The sequence below is a fragment of the Rattus norvegicus genome, chromosome 12, assembly GCF_036323735.1.
Source record: "Rattus norvegicus strain BN/NHsdMcwi chromosome 12, GRCr8, whole genome shotgun sequence".
NCBI classification, from domain to species: domain Eukaryota; kingdom Metazoa; phylum Chordata; class Mammalia; order Rodentia; family Muridae; genus Rattus; species Rattus norvegicus.
In genome coordinates, this window is record NC_086030.1 from 2,991,797 (window position 1) to 3,017,188 (window position 25,392).

General features: G+C 40.9%; 1 protein-coding gene and 2 pseudogenes across 1 annotated transcript; 2 read left to right on the top strand and 1 right to left on the bottom strand.

Annotated features, from left to right (window-relative positions):
- The window catches only part of Arhgap20-ps5 (rho GTPase activating protein 20, pseudogene 5), a 411,817-nt pseudogene that overhangs the window by 248,149 nt on the left and 138,276 nt on the right, over nucleotides 1–25,392 (top strand).
- Rcn1-ps1 (reticulocalbin 1, pseudogene 1) overlaps nucleotides 1–25,392 on the top strand; it is an 88,766-nt pseudogene that overhangs the window by 1,492 nt on the left and 61,882 nt on the right.
- Nucleotides 14,195–17,396, bottom strand: Pym1-ps4 (PYM homolog 1, exon junction complex associated factor, pseudogene 4). The gene is made up of 2 exons (XM_063271820.1): nucleotides 17,227–17,396; nucleotides 14,195–14,816 (listed from the first exon to the last, which is right to left on the bottom strand). Exons 1-2 carry the CDS (start codon nucleotides 17,394–17,396, stop codon nucleotides 14,195–14,197), a joined length of 792 nt encoding a protein of 263 aa, XP_063127890.1.

The following is a 25,392-nucleotide window of genomic DNA, read 5'->3' on the forward strand; positions in this document are numbered from 1 at the left end:
AATCAGAACAGGGAGGCAGGTAGGCCTGGGTGGTTGGGTGGGTGTGGTAACACCCACCGAGTAGAAAGGGGAAAGGGGTGTTATAAGGGGTTTTATGGATGGGAAACCAGCAAAAGGGATAACATTTGAAATGTAACAAAAGCCCTCTCTGGGTAGGGGACAGCGGATAAGGTGCTGCTAGCCCCCTACTTCCCTGCTGCCTCCCTTTGTTCGTGACTCTGGTGCCAGGTGTCAGCCTGGGACTCTCCATGGGCTGCTGCTGGCACTGGTGCTGGCATTCAGGGCCAAGAGCATGATGAGCAAGGAGCACATAGTTTGTCCCGATTCAGATCTGGGCCTGTGGCCACCAGAGGACAAGCATAGCTTCCTGTATGATCATGAGGTCTTCCTGGGCAAGGAGGACTCCAAGACCTTTGATAGCTAAGCCTGGATGAGAGCAAGGAGAGGCTGGGGAAAATTGTTGATCCAATAGACAGTGATGGAGGCGGCCTTGTTACTACTGAGCAGCTGAAAATTTGGATCAAACAGGTACCAAAAAGATACATCTACCATAATGTGGCTAAACTCTGGAAGGATTATGATAGGGACATAGACGAAAAGATCTCCTGGGAAGAATACAAGCAGTCCACTTATGGCTACTACCTGGGAAACCTTGCTGAATTCCAAGATAGCTCTGATCATCACACCTTTAAAAAAATTCCTCCATGAGATGAGAGGAGGTTTAAGGCTTCAGACATTGACAGCAACCTGACAGGTACTCGGGAGGGATTCATTGCCTTTCTGAACCCAGAGCAGTTGAAACATATGAAGGAGATTGTAGTTCTGGAAACCCTGGAGGATATCGACAAGAACAGGGAAGGACTTGTGGACCAGGATGAGTATATTGTGGACATGTTTTTCCCATGAGGACAATGGCCCTGAGCCAGACTGGGTTTTGTCCAAATGGGAGCAGTTCAATGATTTCCCAGATCTGAACAAGGATGGGAAGCTGGACAAGGATGAGATTCGCCACTGAAAGGATGAGATGCTAACCAAGGAGGAGATTCTACAAAACTGGAACATGTTTGTGGGAAGTCAAGCCATCAATTACAAGGAAGATCTTACCAAAAATCATGATGAACTTTGAAAGCCACTCATCCTCATGTGGCCAACCGTCACGGGCTTTGTGCAGATGTTCTGGGTGATTGCTATAGTTGTCAGTTGTATAGCAGTTGTGTCCCTAAACCATGAGAAACCTTACTAAATCTCAAATCACACATTGCTCCTCAAACAATAATAGTTCTACACCCCACTTTCACCAATGGACAGTTCGGGGAAACAGAAATTAACCAGAGACATAGAGAAACTAACAGAAGTTATGAAACGAATGGATTGAACAGATATTTATAGAATATTCCACCCTAAAACCAAAGGATATACCTTCTTCTCATCACCTCATGGTACCTTCTCCAAAATTGACCATATAATCAGTCACAAAACAGGCCTCAACTGATACAGGAAGATAAAAGTAATCTCATTCATCCTATTGGATAACAATGGACTAAGGCTGGTCATCAATAACAACAAAAATGACAGAAAGCCCATATATACATGGAAGATGAACTCAATGTCAACTTAGTCATGGAAGAAATAAGAAAGAAATTAAAGACTTCTTAGAATTTAGTGAAAATGAAGATACAACATACCCAAACTTATGGGACACAATGAAAGCAGCACTGAGAGGAACACTCATAGCTCTGAGTGCCTGCAAAAAGAAACAGGAGAAAGCATATGTCAGCAGCTTGACAGCACACCTAAAAGCTCTAGAACAAGCATTAAATAAACCCAAGAGCAGTAGAAGGCAGGAAATAATCAAACTCAGGGATGAAATCAACCAAGAAGAAACAAAAAGGTCTCTACAAAGAGTCAACAAAACCAGGAGCTGGTTCTTTGAGAAAATCAATAAGATAGATAAACCCTTAGGCAGACTAACCTGAGGTCACAGAGAGTTTATGCCAATTAGCAAAATGAGGTCTGAAGAGGGAGTCACAATAACAGAATCTGAGGAAATTAAATAAACTCATCAGATTGTACTACAAAAACCTATATTCAACACAACTCGAAATTGTGTAAGAGATGGACAATTTTCTAGACCGATACCAGATACCAAAGTTAAATCAGGAACAAATAAACCATGGAAAAACCCCATAACTCCTAAAGAAATAGAAGCAGTTATTAAAAGTCTCCCATCCAAAAAGAGCCCAGGACCTGATGGGTTTAGTGCAGAATTCTATTAGACCTTCATGGAAGACTTCATACCAATACTGTGCAAACTATTCCACAAAACAGAAACAGACAGAGTACTACCAAGTCCCTTCTATGAAGCCACAACTACTCTTACACCTAAACCACACAAAGATACAACAAAGATAGAGAACTTCAGACAAATTTCCTTTATGAATATTGATGCAAAAATGCTCAATAAAATTCTTGCAAACTGAATCCAAGGACACATCAAAACGATCATCCATCTTGATCAAGTAGGCCTCATCACAGGAATGCAGCGATGTTTTAATATACGGAAATCCATCAACGAAATATCCATGTAAACAAATTTAATGGAAAAAACCCCATGATCATTTCATTAGATGCTGAGAAATCATTTGAAAAAATTAAATACTCTTTCATGAATAAAGTCCTGGATAGATGAGGAATTCAAGGCCTATATCTAGACATAGTAAAAGCAAAATACAGCAATCCAGTAAGTAACCTCAAACTAAATTGAGAAAACTTGAAGGAAAATCAGGTTTTCTAAAATCAGGGACTAGACAAGGCAGCCCACTCTCTCCCTACTTTTTCAATATGGCACTTGAAGTCCTAGCTATAGCGATCAGACAATGAAAGTAGGTCAAAGGGATACAAATTAGAAGGGAAGAAGTCAAAATACTAATATTTGAAGATGATATGATAGTATACTTACGTGACACGAAACTTCCACCAGAGCATTACTTAATCTGATCAACAAATTCAGCAAACTGTTGGAGTATAAAATTAACTCAAAGAATTAAGTAGCCTTCCTCTATTCAAACGGTAAACAGGCTGAGAAAGAAATTAGGGAAATGATACCCTTCACAATAGGCCCAAATAATATAAATTATCTTTCGGGTATTTTATCGAAACAAGTGAAAGACCCAGATGGGGTGGGGGGGGGGCGCTGGAGGGGGAAAATGGACTGGAAACCTGGAAAGGGAATAACATTTGAAATGTAAATAAGGGAATATATCTATTAAAAATTAAATCTAAAAAAAATTAAAAAAACTAAGAAATAATCAAAAAAAGAAAATGTGAACAAGAAAGAAATTTTTGGATTTGAAAAACGATGAATGCCAGGTATTTGAAAAACTGTATGACCATGGTAAACCCTTTAATAAATTTGAGAATTTTTTTTTACTTGTTAATGAACTGGGTCTTTTTTTTCCATAGTGAATAGAAATATAGTCCCTTTCTGACTGTGAGGCTAGGAATCCAGATGTAGTGGAATTTATTATTTGTTAAGTCCTGAACCATTGCGCCTGCCTCTAACACAGCTTATGCTAAGGCAACAGGCCAAGGGGACATCTAAGCCATAGACCAAACTATCTGGACTAACAATTACAGGTGAAATTCCTACTTGTAAATGGGAGGAGAGGAATAAAGGATACCTGTGAGGATTGAAAAAAAATGAAATATACCCCCAAAATCCAATAAAAATGTCAAAAATAAAAAGAAGAAATAAAAGAACTTAGGAAATGCAAAAGATTGGGGTGCCATTCCACAGTCATGATGTGTTTCTTCTGTGATAGCTTACAGATTAACTCACCTCTCTATGACTGTTTTCTTATTTGAAAGTAAGTAATGGCATCATCTGTGGACTGATTGGTAAGAACAAAAGCTTTGCCTAACTTGAATAATAGGTCCCTCCAGAGCATGTGCTTAACATTCTAAGCACAGAGATATTTGCTGAGGGGAGTAAAAACAATATCCAAACATAAAACAGTGATTTAAAAAAATTCTGCACGCTGGTATTAAAGGCATGTTGCAACTTTAACCAGCTTTGTAGGTATTTCTAATAAACAAACGAAGAAACAAAAATCCTATTACAGTTCTAGCAGTTGCATCCAACAAAGAGAGAGCTGTGAGGTAGTGTGTGCTGCTTCTTTCCCCAGATACCGCTGGGCCTCAGGCCTGCATCCAGTGAGCTGGACCTAAGAGCAGCCTAGTTGAAATTCCTACTGCCATGGCAGGATTCTGCAGGAATATTTTCCTTTGACAACAAGGAACCTGTGTGGAGGAGACCTCTTAGTGAGGATCTCTTAGTGGATCCTCAAGGACTCTGCAGTTCCTATTCTACAGGGAGAAGCCCTGCCAGGTCTTTGAGTAAGGCCAGACAGTTGTTTGGGGAAATCTCTGGTCTTGTGGCAGAGGTCAAGGAATGGGTGAAAGAATGGCAGCTCCGCTGAGAGCAAAGGCTACCCCTTCTAGGCCTATGACCTCCTAATTGATCTTTTCACCTGATGCCTTATTCACATTTTCTTACTATCATACAACTATGATCTTGATGAACAGCTTGTCTCTTATTTTCTCAATCAGGTCTTTGTTGTCACAGACTTTTTGAACTTACTCCAGCAACTGGGACTTTTTCATACCTTCTGTATGCAGTAGGACCCTTGGTGGGCCTGTCATATCTAAAATAGAAGCTCTGGTAATCCAAAAATTGGTTCCCAGTATATGTCAGGCCAGGAAAGATGTCACCCATCATTAATGAAAAAGCAAGGGAAAAAATTACATAGGAAAAATATGTGCCTTAATCAAAAGAAAAGACCCTCAACTTCCAAGGAATCCACAATCTCCACCCCTCTGTTTTTAGCTTTGCATAGTGATGTTGTACAAATGGAGATGGTAGTAAAAGGCATTGCTCGTCCCACAAAAGTCATACATGAGCTTCACTCTGACATTAGTGAGGTTAGGTGGCATTAAAGCACACATTCAGGTGGCATTACACCTAGGATAAGAACACAGAATCCATATATGACAATGCCAAATGGCCTCCCTCCTGAACTTACGGACCCATTAAAATTGAGGTTTAACCTGACCTTAGGCCTTTCCAGTCCGTGCCCATCCTCCTGATTTTTATGTGTGATATGAGTAAAAGATCACAGTGCAGCCCACAATATCCTTATGATAGGACTTGGAAATTCAGGAAGAATGGTATTGGAGAAGTGATGGCTATGTCATTACAATGTAGTAACACAAGGTCCAGGTTGACGTTTGCTCACTGATGTCCAATTTAATTGTCTTGTTGTGTTTCAAAAAGTGAGGATGTCCAACTTAGAATATAAAAGGCACAGAAATTTATAATTTCATATATACCCTGTAGTTGATCCCTATATTCCCAAGAAAAGGGAGTTTTATTACAAAAAAAATAGTATTATACACCATTGATATTGTGGAATACATGGATGTGTAAATGAAACAATGTCAAGGTGTGAAGGACTGCACAGTAAGCAAATATTTCCAGGTTTTACACAGTCAAAGTATAGAAGAAAGATATTGGCCTCCAGAAAAAGGGAAAACCTTGGGAATAGAAATGTATATCACATCCATTGTCTAAGGTGGTAGATTTATTTTTAAGAAAAATCTCCCACATCCATGGTCCCTAGAGATTTGGGTGCTAAGAAAAATCTCTTATCCAATTCAGGGTTGTAAGCCTTTCTCCCCAGCAAAAGCATTGATGACTTCTAGTGAAGCAGAGAGAAATATCTAGCTTTGGAATAGAGGTTGCCAAACGGTATTTCTGGTGACACATTAGAGACTGCAGGAAAGGGCCCCCACAGAAATTGATCAATTTGGGGAGAGCTAGTTAGCAGGTAGGCCATAGAACTTCCCAGTGACATCATCAGTAAGCCCTTCATTGGACAATCTATTGTATCTAAGAGATCCCTTGAATCTTCTGTGATTGTGTTGTGGTGACACCAACTGCCTTTGGGAAATTCCTTCAGTTCCCTTTGGGCTCACAAACAGGCATGTTTTGCCAGCTGCTCAGGTTATTTGGAGGGACAGTGGAGATCAAGGAGAGACCACACCAAGGCAGAAGGAAGCTGACCTCCTGTCTAGTAAAACAGGAAGGATGAAATCATTCTGGGGAAGGCTTGGTGAGTCCTGGGCAGAGTTGGGGAACTTCCTTGATGAGGTAGGTTTGAGATGTGCCTTCTAAGACTAGGCCTTACAAGCATGAGCCTTATGATTTCTCAAAGGCAAACCAAGAGTCAGGAGTTCCTGATCATTAATTTGAGAGAAAGTCAGAAATTGGTAAGCCTTCAGTTTCTTTTCTAGAAGCTTTTTAATTGTTTGTGTCAATGAATGGCAGAGGAAGGCACTGTGAGATTAACAATGTGACCATCCACGGTTGGGAGTTAAAGCACTTCGTCTTCTAGATTACTGTAGGGTACATAAGTCTCTGATGACAAGAACAAGGAAAGATGCACCCCTAGTCATGAGTGTAGGTCTTAGATACTTTGGGCTGGAACACATATGATTAGAGCTTGATGGTGCTAAACATTATGAACTCCAGGATTTACCTGCACCACATCTGATATGACATAACAATGTCCCACATGTTTATGTCTGAGTCAGGTTATACGTTTCAGGGCGAGGGGTTCTATAATAGTGAGCTTGTCACATGTATGGCATTAGAGGTTGGAAAGAGGGTCATAGCTTAAGAATCCAGCTCGAGGGCTGGAGAGATGGCTCAGTGGTTAAGAGCACCAACTGCTCTTCCAGAGGTCCTGAATTCAATTCCCAGCAACCACATGGTGGCTCACAACCATCTGTAAAGGGATCCGATGCCTTCTTCTGGTGTGTCTGAAGACAGCAACAGTGTATTCATATACAAAATAAATAAATAAATCTTAAAAAAAAAGAATCCAGCTCGAAGAAAGCTTTTCTGCTGTTTCAGGCATTCACCCAGTCTCTACCATTTCCTCTTCCTCAACCTCCTTTTGGGACTCAGAATGCTCTTTTCCTCCCATGGGCCATCAAATATGCAAATTCACTTGGGTTTATCTATCTACAGGTTTTGGTAGGAGGGCATCATCCCCAAATGTCATCAGTAAGCAAGAGAAGCGTCTAAAGGAACTGTAGGAACTCAAATTTGAAATCCAGAAGTGTAAATTCGAGAGGCATGAACTTATCAAATCCTGGACCCTTATATCTATGATGATTGGGACTACAGGTAGTCATTATGCCCAGTAACCTGTTCGCTGTCTTGTGCTCTCTCTCTGCTAACCCAAGATTTCCTCATATCACGAGAGAGTTTCACCTCTCATCCTGGATTTTGAGGAGCCTTGGCAGGCATTGGCTTGTGAGATAAGCTAGGTGCTGTGTGTTTAGGGTCAACCTCCTTTTTACTTGACCCTGAGCTCCTTGGATTAGCATAAGTTCTGTCAATAGCTGGAAGGACCTGGTTACACTTGATGCAACTAAGTGAGGGAATGAAATGCCAGCATGCCATCACTCATTTACTCTGATTTTGTTCACTATACACTGATTCTATGGCATCTCCATGGAAGTAGTTGGCATTCTAATTGTGTTTGTATATGTGTTGGTATGTATTTATATGAACGTATTTCTGGGTGTTTTGCTCAGGATCTGGAGAATGGGACCTTTGATGGGATCTAAAGATCTGTCTGTTGGACAGTTTGCGGGTCATGATAGTGTGGAAGCCCACATGGACCAACAGAACTCTTTGCACCTTCTATTTACTTTGGTGGTAGATAGGACTCTCCTGAGGGAAGGAGGGGTTACAAATCCTCTTCCCTGTCAAAGTAGTTATGCCCTCTGGGAATTCATGTAACAATAGGAAACAAGGTTTGAGAATCCCTGCTTTCAAAACAAAAGAAATGTCATCATAACTATCTGTTGGACCCAAGGCTGTGGCACAGACTGGAGGAAACTTCTTACAGAATTAGTCAATGCCTTCATGCTTACCTGGCCAACTCTTGACAGTCAGCTCCTTGGACCTGGTAACCTGGCTCTGTTGTCCTGTGCTCAGGATAATAAGTTTAATCAGCACAAATAGGATACAGTTCAAAGGAGCAAGTATGTGCCATAAATTGGCTTTAAGTAATCAAGTCAATAGTCTGATTTCAGGTAATCTTTTTTTGACTGATTTGAACTTCATTTATTTTTTGACTTTACTTTTTTTTTTTTTTTAGCTATCAGGGACCGTTTATTGTGACCTAGAAATGGTGATTGTGGTAATAAATTCTGGACATTTGTTATTCCTAAACAGGCATTTCACAGGCTCTACCCACTCTAGTACAGAGGGGTCTTTGCAGAACCATATCTCCACAGCCTTTTAAAGAGTCCTTTTTTCAAAATAAATCTTTGCTGATTTGCGTAGAAATATTTCCTTGAAAGAATTGATGTTGTCTCACTGTTGTGGTTTTGCTCTGGTCTTTGTGTTTGCCACATTCTTCCCTCCCCACTCTTAAATTTGAATTTTTAATGGATATTTCTTATTTACATTTCACCTAATTCTGAAATCATGAATTCAGACAGTTATTTGTTCCTTGGGCAATGCCCTAAGACAGGCCGGATCTCGAATTGCTAATACTTCAATCCAAACATGAGATGAGAATGATGGCTATGCAAATGGTGACCAACTCAATAAGTTATGCCATGGAGAGGTACAAGGAGCTCGTACAAGTGAATAGTTCCTACCAGTGTGTCACTGACAGAGATGAGAACCCAGCACTAGGCAGGGAGTGCTTCTGTCCTGTATGATTTTGAACAAAAGTCAGGGCTCTGTTTCTGTAGTGTCTGACTTTTAACAGGAAAGTCTGCCTCCTGGCACAGGGTCTTGGATTTGTAACTTTAGGACTCCGTGGTCCTACATGTGAAGAGTTTAGAAGACCATCCAATTGTTATTTTCCCCATTAACGATCGCTCCTCTATATAGAAAAGATTTGCACCATGATGGGAATATCAATCAACTCTGAACTACTAGGACACTGACAGGTTCTCTGTGATCCATGAGATACACATGCAAAGATTGTATAGCTATTGGGTCTTCTATCATCCCTCAGAGGGGATTTGCCCTCTACTTGCAGATTGTTTTAGCATACTATGGACATATGAGCACCCATATGGTCCAAGATGTATATAAAACATCTTAGTGTCAGGATATTCAGAAGTACTTTGAATCACAGGGAATGTGGCCTCTGGATTTCTCCTCCTCTAATTGGTGCTAACTTGTATACTGTGGCTCTAGCATGTTGATGTCTGGAGATGAGGGCCCTTGAAGAGATGATTGTACTTGCAGGAGTGATAGGCAAATAGAACCTGCCTGGGATTTGACATTTACTGTTTGTGGTTCAGCAACACGCACTGCCCCCTCCTGTGTGAATGGATTCAATTGAAGAACAATGTAAGGATTTTGCTGAATGAGAACAGACAACTGCTGGTGGAGCACACTAAACTGCCAGCATCCTATGAGAAAGCAAAGAGGTTCTGTGAGGAGGCCAGCAATTACATCTGTGTCCCCAGAGCCAAGCAACAGCAGGTAGGGTTAGGCCTCAGGTACAGGTTGTCCTCATGTCTTATCATAAACATAGACAAACCAATGTAACTGTCCATTACTGTTACATGTACTGACCTATGTCTATGTCCCTTCCAAGTGTTCATTGATGTGATCATTTACAAGGCTTTCTGTGGAGATAGCCCTTTTTCTTTCTTTTTTTTTTTTTTCCGGAGCTGGGGACCGAACCCAGGGCCTTTCATCTGCTAGGCAAGCACTCTACCTCTGAGCTAAATCCCCAACCTGAGATAGCCCTTTTTCAAGAAACTGCATGTTTGGAAAGCAAATGCTCCTGCTCTTTGAGAATCTGCAGTTTATTCAGGGAGATAGGTTGATCACACATCACAGCACTACATGCCATTATGTGTGGAGGGTGCTATGTGGGAGCCCCTCTTTAGACTTGCACAGGGCTTTGATGGATGAAGCAAAAGCCTGGAGCTCATTTTCTTTACAGTTATCCTGTGAGATTCCAGGAAGGTAGTAGTTTGCGAGGAGGAGAGCCTGGTGGAAATGCTAAAGAAATGGTCCTCATTGTCCTCTTTTGGTGGATTTGTTCTTTCTCCCCTGTTTTCCCTGTATATCAAGACCATCTCTTCATGCTTCCTAAATCTTGGGAACCAGACAGAGCCTGAGTATCAGCATGTCAGTCCTGTTTTGTTTGGGTGTTGCTAGAGAGTTCATATCTTGTCCTTATACTCTGAAGCTGGTTGGAAGAGCAGGGATGTGGAAAGGGGTTCTCAAACGCAGAGAATTGGCATGAGAGATTTGAGACTTCAAGAACAAAGTTATCCATATATACCCCCATTCTCATCAAGAAGAATGCTATCTAGGCCCTTTTATTCCTCTAGGGAAAAATAGCTGAGTAGAAATTCGTAAAATATCTGCTTTGAATAGTCTATATTATGTTGTTCCTCCAGCATGATGGAAACTTCATTGTTTTATGTTGTTCCTCCAGCATGATGGAAACTTCATTGTTTTCTGCCGACGTCTGATTTTTCGTGTGTGTGTGTGTGTGTGTTTGTGTGTGTGTGTGTGTGTGTGAGTGTGAGTGTGTTTGTGTGTGTGTACATTGCTGTGGTGACCTATAATTTGTGGGTATTCGGGGACGCCAGATAATGACATCTGATTTTGTCCAGTCATTCTCTAACTTAGACCTAACTTAGTCCTTTTAGCCTAGGTCTCTCAGCAAACCTTCAGCTTCCTGTTTTGTGCTGGCCAGCAGTCTTTGCATCACTTGTCCAGTTCCAGGTAGAGCCCCCTCTCTTATTTGTCAACACATTCTTTAGCCATTCGGCTATTTTAAAAATAAGGCTTAGATTTCTTCACTTTACCTGAGTAGAGGTATCCCCCTTGAAGATTCTGGTTTGTCTTATTGGCTTCACCATGATCTTACATGGAATCTTATAGTGCATCCCTCTGCTGACATTGTTTTCCTGACTATATCGTTGGCCTGGCATTCTTTCAGGCTAGATTCCCTCTCAGTCTTGTACAGAAAGTTGTAGTTCAGAAAAGTCACTGCAGTTTATTTCATTATTCTCCTTCTGACTGATATTGAGGTTGTTTTAATATCATGTGAACTATAATGTTATGAAAAGTTCCGGAAAACTGACTATGAGTCACTGTCTTCCTCTGATGCTTCCAAGCTCTTCTATGAAGGAAGCAGGGTAGTTTTAGTGAGGGGCCTATGATGAGTCAACATGAAGCTTACTGAAGGCTTTTCTTCAAATCCTCTCTCTGGGGAATTTGGTGTTGTGTTGTTTAGGTTATCTGTGCAAAGTTTGTAACTCAGGTAGGACCAGCAAGTATCTGCATAGAAAGATTTTCTGAAGTGGAAATAAGTACAGGCCAGGGCAGCACAGCCTGCTGGAGTCTAAGAGACTTGTATACATCATAGCTCCCACTAATTCCTCACTGAACAGGAAACCTGCTGGATAAAAACTTAGTTTTCCTTTGTGTGTGTGGGTGTGTGTGTGTGGGTGCGGGTGTGTGTGTGTGGGTGCGGGTGTGTGTGTGTGTATTTGTGTGCGTGTGTGTCAGTATATGTGTGTTTGTGTGGATCTGTGTGTGTAAGGGTACATGTGTGTTTGGGTGTGTGTGAGTGTGTGTATGTGTGTGAGTATGTGTGTGTGTTTACATGTGTATATGTATGTGTGTTTGTGTGTGTGTTTATGTGTGTGTATGTGTCCGTGTTCATTTGTGTGTGTGTCTATGTGTGTGTGTGAGTGAGTGTGTGAGTTTGTGTGTGTGTGTGTGTATTTGTGGATGTATGCGAGTGTGTGTGTTTGTGTGTCTATGTCTGTGTGTGTATGTGTGTGTGTGTTTGTATGTGTGTGAGAGTGTCTGTGCATGTGCATGTGTGTGTATGTGTGTGTGTGTCTGTGTGTGAATGAGTGTATGAGTGTGTGAGTGTTTGTGTATGTGTGTGTATTTGTGTGTGTGTGTCAGTGTATATGTGTGTCTCTGTCTGTGTGAGGGTGCATGTGTGTTTGTGTTCGTGTCTGAGAGTGTGTGTGGGTATGTGTGTGAGTATGTGTGTGTGTGTTTATGTGTATATATGTATGTGTGTGTATGTTTATGTGTTTGTATGAGTGTGTGTTCGTTTGTATGTGTTTCTATGTGAGTGTGTGAGTTTGTGTGTGTGTGTGTGTTTGTGTGTGTGTGTCTGTGTGTCTAGCATTCACCTCTATAATTGACATGGTTCATCTGTGCCTCCCAGTAGATCGCTAGAGCAGGCTCCTGTCTTCATGCACTGCTTAGCTTCATCAATCTTATCTACTTTTGGTTGCAATATATATGTGTATATATGTATATGTGTGTATACACACACACACACACACACACACACACACACACACACACACACACACATATATATATATATATATATATATATATATATATCCATCCTATATACCCATATGGGGCAGTCTCTGAATGATCATTTGTTCAGTGTCTGTTCCAACCTTTTGCTTCCATATCCCCACCTATGAATATATTTGTTCTCCCTTTTAACAAGGAATAAAGCATCCGCATTTCGGTGGTCCTGCCTCTTGAGAGGTGAATGCTAGCAGCAAACATTGAACTGAGACTGGGCTTCCCATTGGAGGAAATAGTGAAAGTATTGGAAGAGCTGAAGGGGTTTGCAACCCCATAAGAATAACAATGCCAACCAACAAGAGCTCCCAGGGACTAAACCATTACCCAAGGACTATACATGGATGGATCCATGGCTCCAGCTGCATATGTACCAAAGGATGGCCTTGTTGGGCACCAATGGAAGGAGAGGCCCTTGGTCCTGCCAAGGCTGGATCCCCAGTGTAGGTGTATATGGGGGGCAGGGGGAAATTGGGTGGAGAACACCATTATAGAAGAAGTGGGATGGGATAGAGAGCTTATGTCCAGGAACCAGGACAGGAAATAACACTTGAAATGTAAGTAAAAATATTCAATAAATGAAAAAATACTGAAAAAATGAATTTGTGACCAATGGTGCTGGGTTAATTCCTCACAAGTTGATCAGATCTTGAAGAAGCTCAAATTGATAGATTTCTAGGGTAGGAGTGCCCAACATTCCCTGATTCAATAAAAATAGGGCTATGTTTTCAGGCCCTTCTCAGCTTAAGAGATACAGGCTGTCCCTTCACAGATCATGGGAGACAGAACAAAACAAAACAAAACAAAACAAAACAAAAGTTCAGAGCCTATACACTGGAAAAAGGAAGCTGGGTGTGGTCGTTGTTTGACCTTGTCTACCTGGATGGTTAATCACAAGAATTCCACATTTCTGTATTTGAAATATGGAAATGAGCTGGAGAAATGAAGCAGCAGTTAAGCACAGTGGCTGCTCTTTCAGAGGACTTGGTTTGGATCCCTAGTACCCACATGGCAGCTCTCAGCACTCCATAACTCTAGTCCCAGGGATCTCATGCCCTCTTCTCATCTTTCTACACACCAGGCACACACACTAGTGCACAGATATACATGCAAGCAAAACACCTGTGGACATAATAACAAAGAAACAAACAAATACAAGCGAATAAATAAATCTATGGAAACCACTATATCTCAACAGGACATAGGTTTGCTACACACAATAAGTGAACTTTTTTTTGTTGTCTACTTGAATTTATTCTTACATTCTTAAATAAAAGATGAAAAGGAGGAGGAGGAGGAGAAAGAAGAGGAATAGGAGGAGGAGGAGTTGGTGGAGGTGGTGGTGGTTTTGGTGGCCACAGAACTTATTCATAAACACTGAACAGGAACTAAGACTCCCAATCTTGGATACTCCTTGTACCCTCAGCCTCAGATCCCTGACAGACTCCCACCCTCTCGGGGTTCCTTTTCAACAAGACACCCAGATCAGCAGCACAGGTACCTGGGGTCATCACTCAGATTGTGAACAATGGGATAGAAGGGAAAAGGTCAAAAATGGGAGCTGAGAAGGAGAAGGGATGAAGAAAAGAGATCCTAGGCTCTAGAGGACAGAGTCGGGCCACAGGAGGGGAAAGTGAGCCAGTATGGGAGTGCCCCTCCTGACTGTTGTGGCCCATGCTCCCTGGACCCCAGAGCACCCCATGGTTTGTTCTTCAGTCCACTCCACTATTCCTGAAGCCTCACAGGCCCAACTCCAAGTCCTCCAGCTCCTCCTCCAGAACCCTGTGCCATGTCAGCTTCTCCAGCTGTTCTCTGCTGAACTTCCCGGCCTGGAAGTGTTACTGCAGCTCCTCCACCTATCAGATTCTTCCTTAGGTGCTTGATCTTCTTGGCTTTCTTTGTGGTAGCAGCAGAATCGGGTGTATGGAAAGCAGCTAGAGATGTGGCTTGGGGGCCATGGTGAGCACTGGGTGTCTGGGCTGAGTGTCCCACAAACAGCTTATCAAGGGTCCTGCTCAAGGCCTCTGCATCTTTCTCCTGTGGCTGGCTCCTCTTCTCCTTCAGGTTGCATTTGTCTGTCTTGGAGAGGCCTGCTTCACCACTGTCAGGTCTGGATGGGGTGACCTGTGTGGTGGCGTCAGGGCACTGCCCTGGGGGAAGTTCTGGTTTATTCTTGAAAAACTTCACATACTCGTTTTCATAGGCTGGGATTCTTGGAGCACGTATCCTTCTTTGACCCTCCGTTGCTTGTGCCTTGTCCGATCGGGTCTCTGTGTTGAGGCAGTGTAGTTGCCGCTGGTCTCGACAGTTACATAGAGAGTCGCCATCGAACCCAAAACATGAATTTCTAGGGGTAATAAGTGGAATTGTCCTGCTTTTAAGCTCTTGATAAATGGCAGCATTCATTCCTTTTTAAAATTGCTTTTTAGGTGACCTGGGTTGGATCTGGAATTGTGAATGTTCGTTTTGAGTTTGAGAACTCAAGTAGACTAGGCCTTTTATATGCATCATTGTTGCTGTCTAGTGGATGAGTTAGGTCCATTTTAAACCTAATGCAGGCACCACAGAGTGAGTTTGGAGAGGATATACTTAGAACAACTCCCTGGCCTCTGGGTTAAAAATTCTAGCTGTCTTCTAGATGACCCACTGTCTCTACAGGGAAACCTTGCTCAGGCTACCTTCTTAATTTCCACCACCTTATGTCACTGACATGACGGATGCCTGAAGAACACTTTTCTTCAGCCAGATCTGCTTCTTCCCAGGTGACCCCTTGTTCTAAGTCTAGAAGGCTCATTCATATTCATCTCCTTCCACAAACCCTGTGTATCCTTCAGAACATTGTTGAGTTCTTCCCAGCATATGGGAATAACACCAGACAATGGAGACTCTAGAGTCAGGAAAACATCCAATAAGCCAGGGCACTCAGATTGCATATGATCCTGATAACCAATGGGGAAGACAGGGTGGATAGACAGATGGCAACTTCTCTATTCAATATTTGAGAGCTCACATGCACTTCATAATTTCGGAAAGACTTTACATGTATACCTGTAAATAGCTCAGCTGATTACTACTAATTGCTTGGTTTGCTCTGAGTTAACTTCTAATCCAGGAATACTTCAAGAGGAATACAAGGTTTGACGGCCTTTGCGTATTCAAACCCAGTTGCAGAAATACCAAGGAGGGAGAGTTACAGGAATATTAAATACAGAAGCCCCTAGCATGAATCTCAGGAACAAGGCAGCCGCCTAACCAGAGGAGCAAGCTTGAGCTTTGAAGTGAAGGACTTTGCTCCCACCCACTCCTGGCTGGAGATGAGATGGAAGTTAGGACATTAATCTCAGATCTCTAGCTCCCAGAGCATAACACAGCTTCAAGGTTCAGTTCTTTGTTAGCTGTTATTTTCTTGCATGTTTAGGATTATTTCTTTTAGTTTTCTTTCCTTCTCTTTTGTCCCTTCCTTCCTTCCTTCCTTCCTTCCTTCCTTCCTTCCTTCCTTCCTTCCTTTTTTAAGACAGGATTTTACTGTGGAGCTCTAGTTTTCCTGGAACTCGATCTTTTGACCAGTATGGCCTTGAACTCATAGGAATCTGCCTGCCTCTGTCCCACAAATGGTGGGATTAAACATAATGCATGCACCATCACTGCCTGGCTACAATTATTTCTTTATTTTGTATTTTTGACATCCTGATTGTATGTCACAGATAATTTCTTCTCTGATTCTGTCTGTTTGGATTTCTACATGGCTGTTATACTTGCAAGCTTAATTATTTCTATAAATTTGTGATGATTTCTGCTAGAATTTCACTGAAATATAAGTCTGTCTCATCCATTCGATGTTACTTTGGCTGTTCCCTGCTATACCCCATGAATTCTTAGGTTTGGAATCTTTAATGTGTCCCAGGATCTTTGGAATATTGTTTATGCTTCTTATTTTCCCTCTTGTCCTCTATGCCTGAGATTTGTTCTTGTCCATGATCTTATCTCTTTTCTTTTCTTTTTTTTTTTTGGAGGTGGGTACTGAACCCAGTAATCTTATCTCTAATGACAGTCTTTGTTGTGGTTTCTACCAGTTTGACCAGCCTCTTCAAACATTTTTATTAGTTTAGTTTTCAAAGTTTCAATCTCCTTCCAAAGATTTTCCTCCATATTTTGAAATTCTACTACTGTTCTCTTAACTATTACGTTTACTTTTGAGGCTATCTGGACAAGGTTTTAGATATATTTCCTTAATTCATGAATGAATTTGACTCCTTATGATTATCAATTCTTTTGAATAGTAAGTCTGTGAATTCTTTCTTGGACATTTCAATTATTTCTGTATTGGATACTTTGGTTTCTGTAACTTAGATCTGCATGCAGTCCAGCTATGATGACTGGGGGAATTTGACTTTGATTTCAGATGAGTGACTGAGGCAATCTAGTCCTCGCTATGTGCCAACAGGATCAAACATGGGGCAACACCTTAAGCACCAAGGTGAACAGATGGAGTCAAAAGTTTGGTCACCCCCAGATTCTGCAAAATGTTGGAGACTGGATACCCAATTTCAGACCAGATAGCCTGTCTACAATCAGGTGACTAAACACAGAGCTACAGGCCAAAAGTAACCTCTAGAACCATAGAAAGGAAGACTTGAGGCCAGGCAGTAACCTTTGGCACCTCAGACTTCAGGATTTCATACCCATATTGATGTCAGATACCACTGAAAGCAAAATTGCAGTATTTCGAGGGAAACCTGAGCAAACTGGAATCCAACCTCAGGCCCTGTAGTGACCTGTTCTGGAAATGTCGTTGTAAGGTACTCTCTGGTCCTGTAGGAATTGGAAGTCTGGATCCAGGACTAAGTCCCACATAAGCTGGAGGCTCAGTCACAGGCACACTGTAGACATCAGGCATTTCTGCAAAAAAAAAATAATAATTTTTCATCGGTTCATGTGCTGATAAACTCTGAGGCTGACTCCATATTTTCCCTTGAGTATCCACCAGGAGTGGTATATATGGATTATGATAGTGGTTTTGTTTTTAGTTCCTTCAGTAGCCTCCATATTAGTCTCTATAGCCATTATGATAATTCACATTCCTACCAGCAATGTAAACCTATAGTCATTTATTTCTGTATTAAAAACTAAAACAACAAATACTATTTGGATGTGTGACTGATATATAAGTCAGGGGATATGTGTACCACAGGGCAGAGCTGAGGGTTGGAGAGAGTCTGTATGGAATCGGTTCCTTCTCCCACATTTACATTGGTTTTAAGAATTGAACTTGGGTCAACAGGCCAGGATCTAAGTTTCTTTACATAGAGAATCATCCTTTTGCATGAGGCGACATGGAATTTCAGTGGAGTTTCTGTTTGTATTCACTTGGTGGCTAAAATCATATTTATTGTTTTTCTGTACATCTGTTTAGGAGTTGAAGGCTGGAATTCTGGCTTAGTGGTAGAATATTTACCCAACATCCAGTTCTGGCTGCAGGCCCGAGTCATACACACACCCTCACACACACACACACACAAACACACACACACACACACAGAAACGCACACACACACACACACACACACACACAGAAACACACACATGCTCACACATGAGGGACAGAGTCACAAGGACACAGAGAAACAGAAACTGATAGACAGACAGACAGAAATTTTTATTCAGATCATTTGCCCATCTACTAATTTTACTGTTTATTAGCTATCATTGTTTTATTTTGGTTTTGTTTTTAGATAAGATCTTACTCTAAAGCCCTAGATGGTCTAAAACAAGCTATGTAAAGAGGATGGCCTAGACTTCACAGAGTTTGCCTGTTTATGCAGGCACTAGTTAGGATTAGAATGTGCCACACTGTCCTTCCCTACTTTACTTCTTTATAGGATGGAGATTAATCTGGGTTATATGAATGATTGAGCAAAGATATCCTCTCCAGAATACTTTGGGGTCTTAAGTTACCGAGTTTGATCCATTTTGAGTTGATTTGCATAGAGCAGGAGAGACGGGGATCTAGTGTTACTCTTCAATGTGTAGCTACTCAATTTGCCTGACATCACCTGTTTAAGAATACCTGTTCTCCAACACACCTTTATTAAGTAACGATCAGATGGCTGTAACTACATGACTTTTTTCTCAGTCCTCTCTTCTATTCCATTGACACATAATGCATGCTTTTAAATAAAATTCTGCCTTTTATTATCCTGACTCAGTCTAATTTTGAAATTAGGTAATGTGATACTGGGAGAATTTGTGGTTTTGATCAGGATTCCTCTGGCTATTCAAAATAATCTTTTTTAACAATAAAAAAACCTTCAATATTGATCTCTAGCCTGTATATCAGTGCTTCTTACCCTTCCTAAAGCTGTAGCCCTTTAATAGAGTCCTTGTGCTGTGGTGACCCCTAACTATAACATTACAATGTGATTACAATCCACAAATTGCAAAACGTTACTCTACAAACACCCACACACTTGACCTCACTCTCCCGAAGGTATAAATGGACTCTCTCCATAACAAGTACATCACACACACACACACACACACACACACACACACACACACACCACACACACACACACACACACCACACACACACACACACACACACACACACACACACACACACGCGCGCGCGCGCGCGCGCGCGCGCGCATAAAGTCTTAAAATATCTGGTATAATTCAACAGTGCATCTGTCCCATCTTATCCTTGTTGGTTAATTTGGACACCTTTTTTTTTACTACAGCTTCAATATCATTGCTTTTTAAAGATATATATATATATTTGGAACAAGGTTTTACTGTGCAGCCCTGGCTATCTAGGGACTCACTCTGTAGACTAGGCTGACCTAAAACTCACAGAGATCTCTGGGCTTCTGCCTTCCAAATGCTGAGATTAAGGTATGTGTGTCACCAAGATAAATAACATTGTTTTTTACATTTCATTTAGGTGTTTTTATACCCTGCAAATGGTTATGAGTCATGAAGTGGGTGCTGAGACTTGAACTTGGGTGCTGTGGATGAGCAACTGGGCCTCTTAATCACCAAGCTATCGCTCCAGTCCCTTACATGGTTTTTGGTCAAAAGAATAAGATATGAATTATATTTCTCTCTCTGAGTGGAAACATGACAGTCTGAATCATTCAAGGCCTATAATATAGATACATAGAATAGGCTCCTCCCATCAAATTAATTCAGATGGATTTGTCAATCCCATGGACAGAAAGCAAACTTCAAAAACCTTGAAACATAAGTCTTCTAAAGACCTTAAATGGATTCAAGAGATAACTATCCCTTCGATGAATTGATGTACTTATACATTCCAGGAGCCCCTCCCTTGAGGCAGCTGCTTACAGATTGTCCCAGTTAGATTTATTTTTTCTTTTTGGTCACCTTGGCAAAAACCAGGATCAACAGGTAAGAAGGAACTTCTGTTGAAAAATTCTCCCCTTCAACGTGGCTATACAGAAGTCTGTGGAGGAATTTTCTTTTCTTTTCTTTTTTTTTTTTTATGTCATGAGCAATACTTTTTTTTTTATTATTAACTTGAGTATTTCTTATATACATTTCGAGTGTTATTCCCTTTCCCAGTTTCCGGGCAAACATCCCCCTCCCCCCTCCCCTTTCTTATCGGTGTTCCCCTCCCCACCCTCCCCCACTTGTCCCCCTCCCCCCAACAGTCTAGTTCACTGGGGGTTCAGTCTTAGCAGGACCCAGGGCTTCCCCTTCCACTGGTGCTCTTACTAGGATATTCATTGCTACCTATGAGGTCAGAATCCAGGGTCAGTCCATGTATAGTCTTTAGGTAGTGGCTTAGTCCCTGGAAGCTCTGGTTGCTTGGCATTGTTGTTCATATGGGGTCTCGAGCCCCTTCAGGCTCTTCCAGTTCTTTCTCTGATTCCTTCAACGGGGGTCCTATTCTCAGTTCAGTGGTTTGCTGATTGTATTCGCCTCTGTATTTGCTGTATTCTGGCTGTGTCTCTCAGGAGCGATCTACATCCGGCTCCTGTCGGTCTGCACTTCTTTGATTCATCCATCTTGTCTAATTGGATGGCTGTATATGCATGGGCCACATGTGGGGCAGACTCTGAATGGGTGTTCCTTCAGTCTCTGTTTTAATCTTTGCCTCTCTCTTCCCTGCCAAGGGTATTCTTGTTCCCGTTTTAAAGAAGGAGTGAACCATTCACATTTTGATCATCTGTCTTGAGTTTCATTTGTTCTAGGCATTTAGGGTAATTCAAGCATTTGGGCTAATAGCCACTTATCAGTGAGTGCATACCATGTATGTCTTTCTGTGTTTGGGTTAGCTCACTCAGGATGATATTTTCCAGTTCCAGCCATTTGCCTAAGAATTTCATAAAGTCGTTTTTGATAGCTGCGTAATATTCCATTGTGTAGATGTACCATATTTTCTGTATCCATTCCTCTGTTGAAGGGCATCTGGGTTCTTTCCAGCTTCTAGCTATTATAAATTAGGCTGCAATGAACATAGTGGAGCACGTGTCTTTTTTATATGTTGGGGCATCTTTTGGGTATATGCCCAAGAGAGGTATAGCTGGATCCTCAGGCAGTTCAATGTCCAATTTTCTGAGGATCCTCCAGACTGATTTCCAGAATGGTTGTACCAGTTTGCAATCCCACCAACAATGGAGGAGTGTTCCTCTTTCTCCACATCCTCGCCAGCATCTGTTGTCCCCTGAGTTTTTGATCTTAGCCATTCTCACTGGTGTGAGGTGAAATCTCAGGGTTGTTTTGATTTGCATTTCCCTTATGACTAAAGATGTTGAACATTTCTTTAGGTGTTTCTCCGCCATTCGGCATTCCTCAGCTGTGAATTCTTTGTTTAGCTCTGATCCCCATTTTTTAATAGGGTTATTTGTTTCCCTGTGGTCTAACTTCTTGAGTTCTTTTTATTTTGGATATAAGGCCTCTATCTGTTGTAGGATTGGTAAAGATCTTTTCCCAATCTGTTGGTTGCCGTTTTGTCCTAACCACAGTGTCCTTTGCCTTACAGAAGCTTTGCAGTTTTATGAGATCCCATTTGTCAATTCTTGATCTTAGAGCGTAAGCCATTGGTGTTTTGTTCAGGAAATTTTTTCCAGTGCCCATGTGTTCCAGATGCTTCCCTAGTTTTTCTTCTATTAGTTTGAGTGTGTCTGCTTTGATGTGGAGGTCCTTGACCCACTTGGACTTAAGCTTTGTACAGGGTGATAAGTTAGGATCGATCTGCATTCTTCTACATGTTGACCTCCAGTTGAACCAGCACCATTTGCTGAAAATGCTATCTTTTTTCCATTGGATGGTTTTGGCTCCTTTGTCAAAAATCAAGTGACCATTTGTGTGTGGGTTCATTTCTGGGTCTTCAATTCTATTCCATTGGTCTATCTGTCTGTCTCTGTACCAATACCATGCAGTTTTCATCACTATTGCTCTGTAATACTGCTTGAGTTCAGGGATAGTGATTCCCCCTAAAGTCCTTTCATTGTTGAGGATAGCTTTAGATATCCTGGGTTTTTTGTTATTCCAGATGATTTTGCAAATTGTTCTGTCTAACTCTTTGAAGAATTGGATTGGTATTTTGATGGGGATTGCATTGAATCTGTAGATTGCTTTTGGTAAAATGGCCATTTTTACTATATTAATCCTGCCAATCCATGAGCATGGGAGATCTTTCCATCTTCTAAGGTCTTCTTCAATTTCCTTCTTCAGTGTCTTGAAGTTCTTATTGTACAGATCTTTTACTTGCTTTGTTAAAGTCACTCCGAGGTACTTTATATTATTTGCGTCTATTATGAAGGGTGTCGTTTCCCTAATTTCTTTCTCGGCTTGTTTCTCTTTTGTATAGAGGAAGGCAACTGATTTATTTGAGTTAATTTTATACCCAGCCACTTTGCTGAAGTTGTTTATGAGCTTTAGTAGTTCTCTGGTGGAACTTTTGGGATCACTTAAATATACTATCATATCATCTGCAAATAGTGATATTTTGACTTCTTCTTTTCCGATCTGTATCCCCTTGACATCCTTTTGTTGTCTGATTGCTCTGGCTAGAACTTCAAGAACTATATTGAGCAAGTAGGGAGAGAGTGGGCAGCCTTGTCTAGTCCCTGATTTTAGTGGGATTGCTTCAAGTTTCTCTCCATTTAGTTTAATGTTAGCAACTGGTTTGCTGTATATGGCTTTTACCATGTTCAGGTATGGGCCTTGAATTCCTATTCTTTCCAGGACTTTTATCATGAAGGGGTGTTGAATGTTTTCAAATGCTTTCTCTGCATCTAATTAAATGATCATGTGGTTTTGTTCTTTCAGTTTGTTTATATAATGGATCACGTTGATGGTTTTCCGTATATTAAACCATCCCTGCATGCCTGGGATGAAGCCTACTTGTTCATGGTGGATGATTGTTTTGATGTGCTCTTGGATTCGGTTTGCCAGAATTTTGTTGAGTATTTTTGCGTCGATATTCATAAGGGAAATTGGTCTGAAGTTCTCTTTCTTTGTTGTGTCTTTGTGTGGTTTAGGTATAAGAGTAATGGTGGCTTTGTAGAAGGTATTCGGTAGTGATCCATCTGTTTCAATTTTGTGGAATAGTTTGGATAATATTGGTATGAGGTCTTCTATGAAGGTTTGATAGAATTCTGCACTAAACCCGTCTGGACCTGGGCTCTTTTTGGTTGGGAGACCTTTAATGACTGCTTCTATTTCCTTAGGAGTTATGGGTTTGTTTAACTGGTTTATCTGTTCCTGATTTAACTTCTGTACCTGGTATCTGTCTAGGAAATTGTCCATTTCCTGAAGATTTTCAAGTTTTGTTGAATATAGGTTTTTGTAGTAAGATCTGATGATTTTTTTGAATTTCCTCTGAATCTGTTGTTATGTCTCCCTTTTCATTTCTGATTTTGTTAATTTGGACGCACTCTCTGTGTCCTCTCATTAGTCTGGCTAATGGTTTATCTATCTTGTTGATTTTCTCAAAGAACCAACTTTTGGTTCTGTTGATTCTTTCTATGGTCCTTTTTGTTTCTACTTGGTTGATTTCAGCTCTGAGTTTGATTGTTTCCTGCCTTCTACTCCTCCTGGGTGTATTTGCTTCTTTTTGTTCTAGAGCTTTTAGGTGTGCTGTCAAGCTGCTGACATATGCTCTTTCCTGTTTCTTTCTGCAGGCACTCAGCGCTATGAGTTTTCTTCTTAGCACAGCTTTCATTGTGTCCCATAAGTTTGGGTAAGTTGTACCTTCATTTTCATTAAATTCTAAAATGTTTTTAATTTCTTTCTTTATTTCTTCCTTGACCAGGTTATCATTGAGTAGAGCATTGTTCAATTTCCAAGTATATGTGGACATTCTTCCTTGATTGTTATTGAAGACCAGTTTTAGGCCGTGGTGGTCCGATAGCACGCATGGGATTATTTCTATCTTTCTGTACCTGTTGAGGCCCGTTTTTTGACCAATTATATGGTCAATTTTGGAGAAAATACCATGAGCAGCTGAGAAGAAGGTATATCCTTTTGCTTTAGGATAGAATGTTCTATAAATATCCATTAGGTCCATTTGGCTCATGACTTCTCTTAGTCTGTCTATATCTCTGTTTAATTTCTGTTTCCATGATCTGTCCATTGATGAGAGTGGGGTGTTGAAATCTCCCACTATTATTGTGTGAGGTCCAATGTGTGTTTTGAGCTTTAGTAAGGTTTCTTTTACATATGTAGGTGCCCTTGTATTTCGGGCATAGATATTTAGGATTGAAAGTTCATCTTGGTGGATTTTTCCTTTGATGAATATGTAGTGTCCTTCCTTATCTTTTTTGATGACTTTTAGTTGAAAATTGATTTTATTTGATATTAGAATGGCTACTCCAGCTTGCTTCTTCTGACCATTTGCTTGGAAAGTTGTTTTCCAGCCTTTCACTCTGAGGTAGTGTCTGTCTTTGTCTCTGAGGTGTGTTTCCTGTAGGCAGCAGAATGCAGGGTCCTCGTTGCGTATCCAGTTTGTTAATCTATTTCTTTTTATTGGGGAGTTGAGGCCATTGATATTGAGAGATATTAAGGAATAGTGGTTATTGCTTCCCGTTATATTCATATTTGGATGTGAGGTTATGTTTGTGTCCTTTCATTCTCTTTGTTTTGTTGCCAAGATGATTAGTTTCTTGCTTCTTCTAGGGTATAGTTTGCCTCCTTATGTTGGGCTTTACCATTTATTATCCTTTGTAGTGCTGGATTTGTAGAAAGATATTGTGTAAATTTGGTTTTGTCATGGAATATCTTGGTTTCTCCATCTATGTTAATTGATTGTTTTGCAGGATACAGTAACCTGGGCTAGCATTTGTGTTCTCTTAGGGTCTGTATGACATCAGTCCAGGATCTTCTGGCCTTCATAGTTTCTGGCGAGAAGTCTGGTGTGATTCTGATAGGTCTGCCTTTATATGTTACTTGACCTTTTTCCCTTACTGCTTTTAATATTCTTTCTTTATTTTGTGCATTTGGTGTTTTGACTATTATGTGACGGGAGGTGTTTCTTTTCTGGTCCAATCTATTTGGAGTTCTGTAGGCATCTTGTATGCCTATGGGTATCTCTTTTTTTAGGTTAGGGAAGTTTTCTTCTATGATTTTGTTGAAGATATTTACTGGTCCTTTGAGCTGGGAGTCTTCACTCTCTTCTATACCTATTATCCTTAGGTTTGATCTTCTCATTGAGTCCTGGATTTCCTGTATGTTTTGGATCAGTAGCTTTTTCCGCTTTACATTATCTTTGACAGTTGAGTCAATGATTTCTATGGAATCTTCTGCTCCTGAGATTCTCTCTTCCATCTCTTGAATTCTGTTGGTGAGGCTTGTATCTACAGCTCCTTGTCTCTTCTTTTGGTTTTCTATATCCAGGGTTGTTTCCATGTGTTCTTTCTTGATTGCTTCTATTTCCATTTTTAATTCCTTCAACT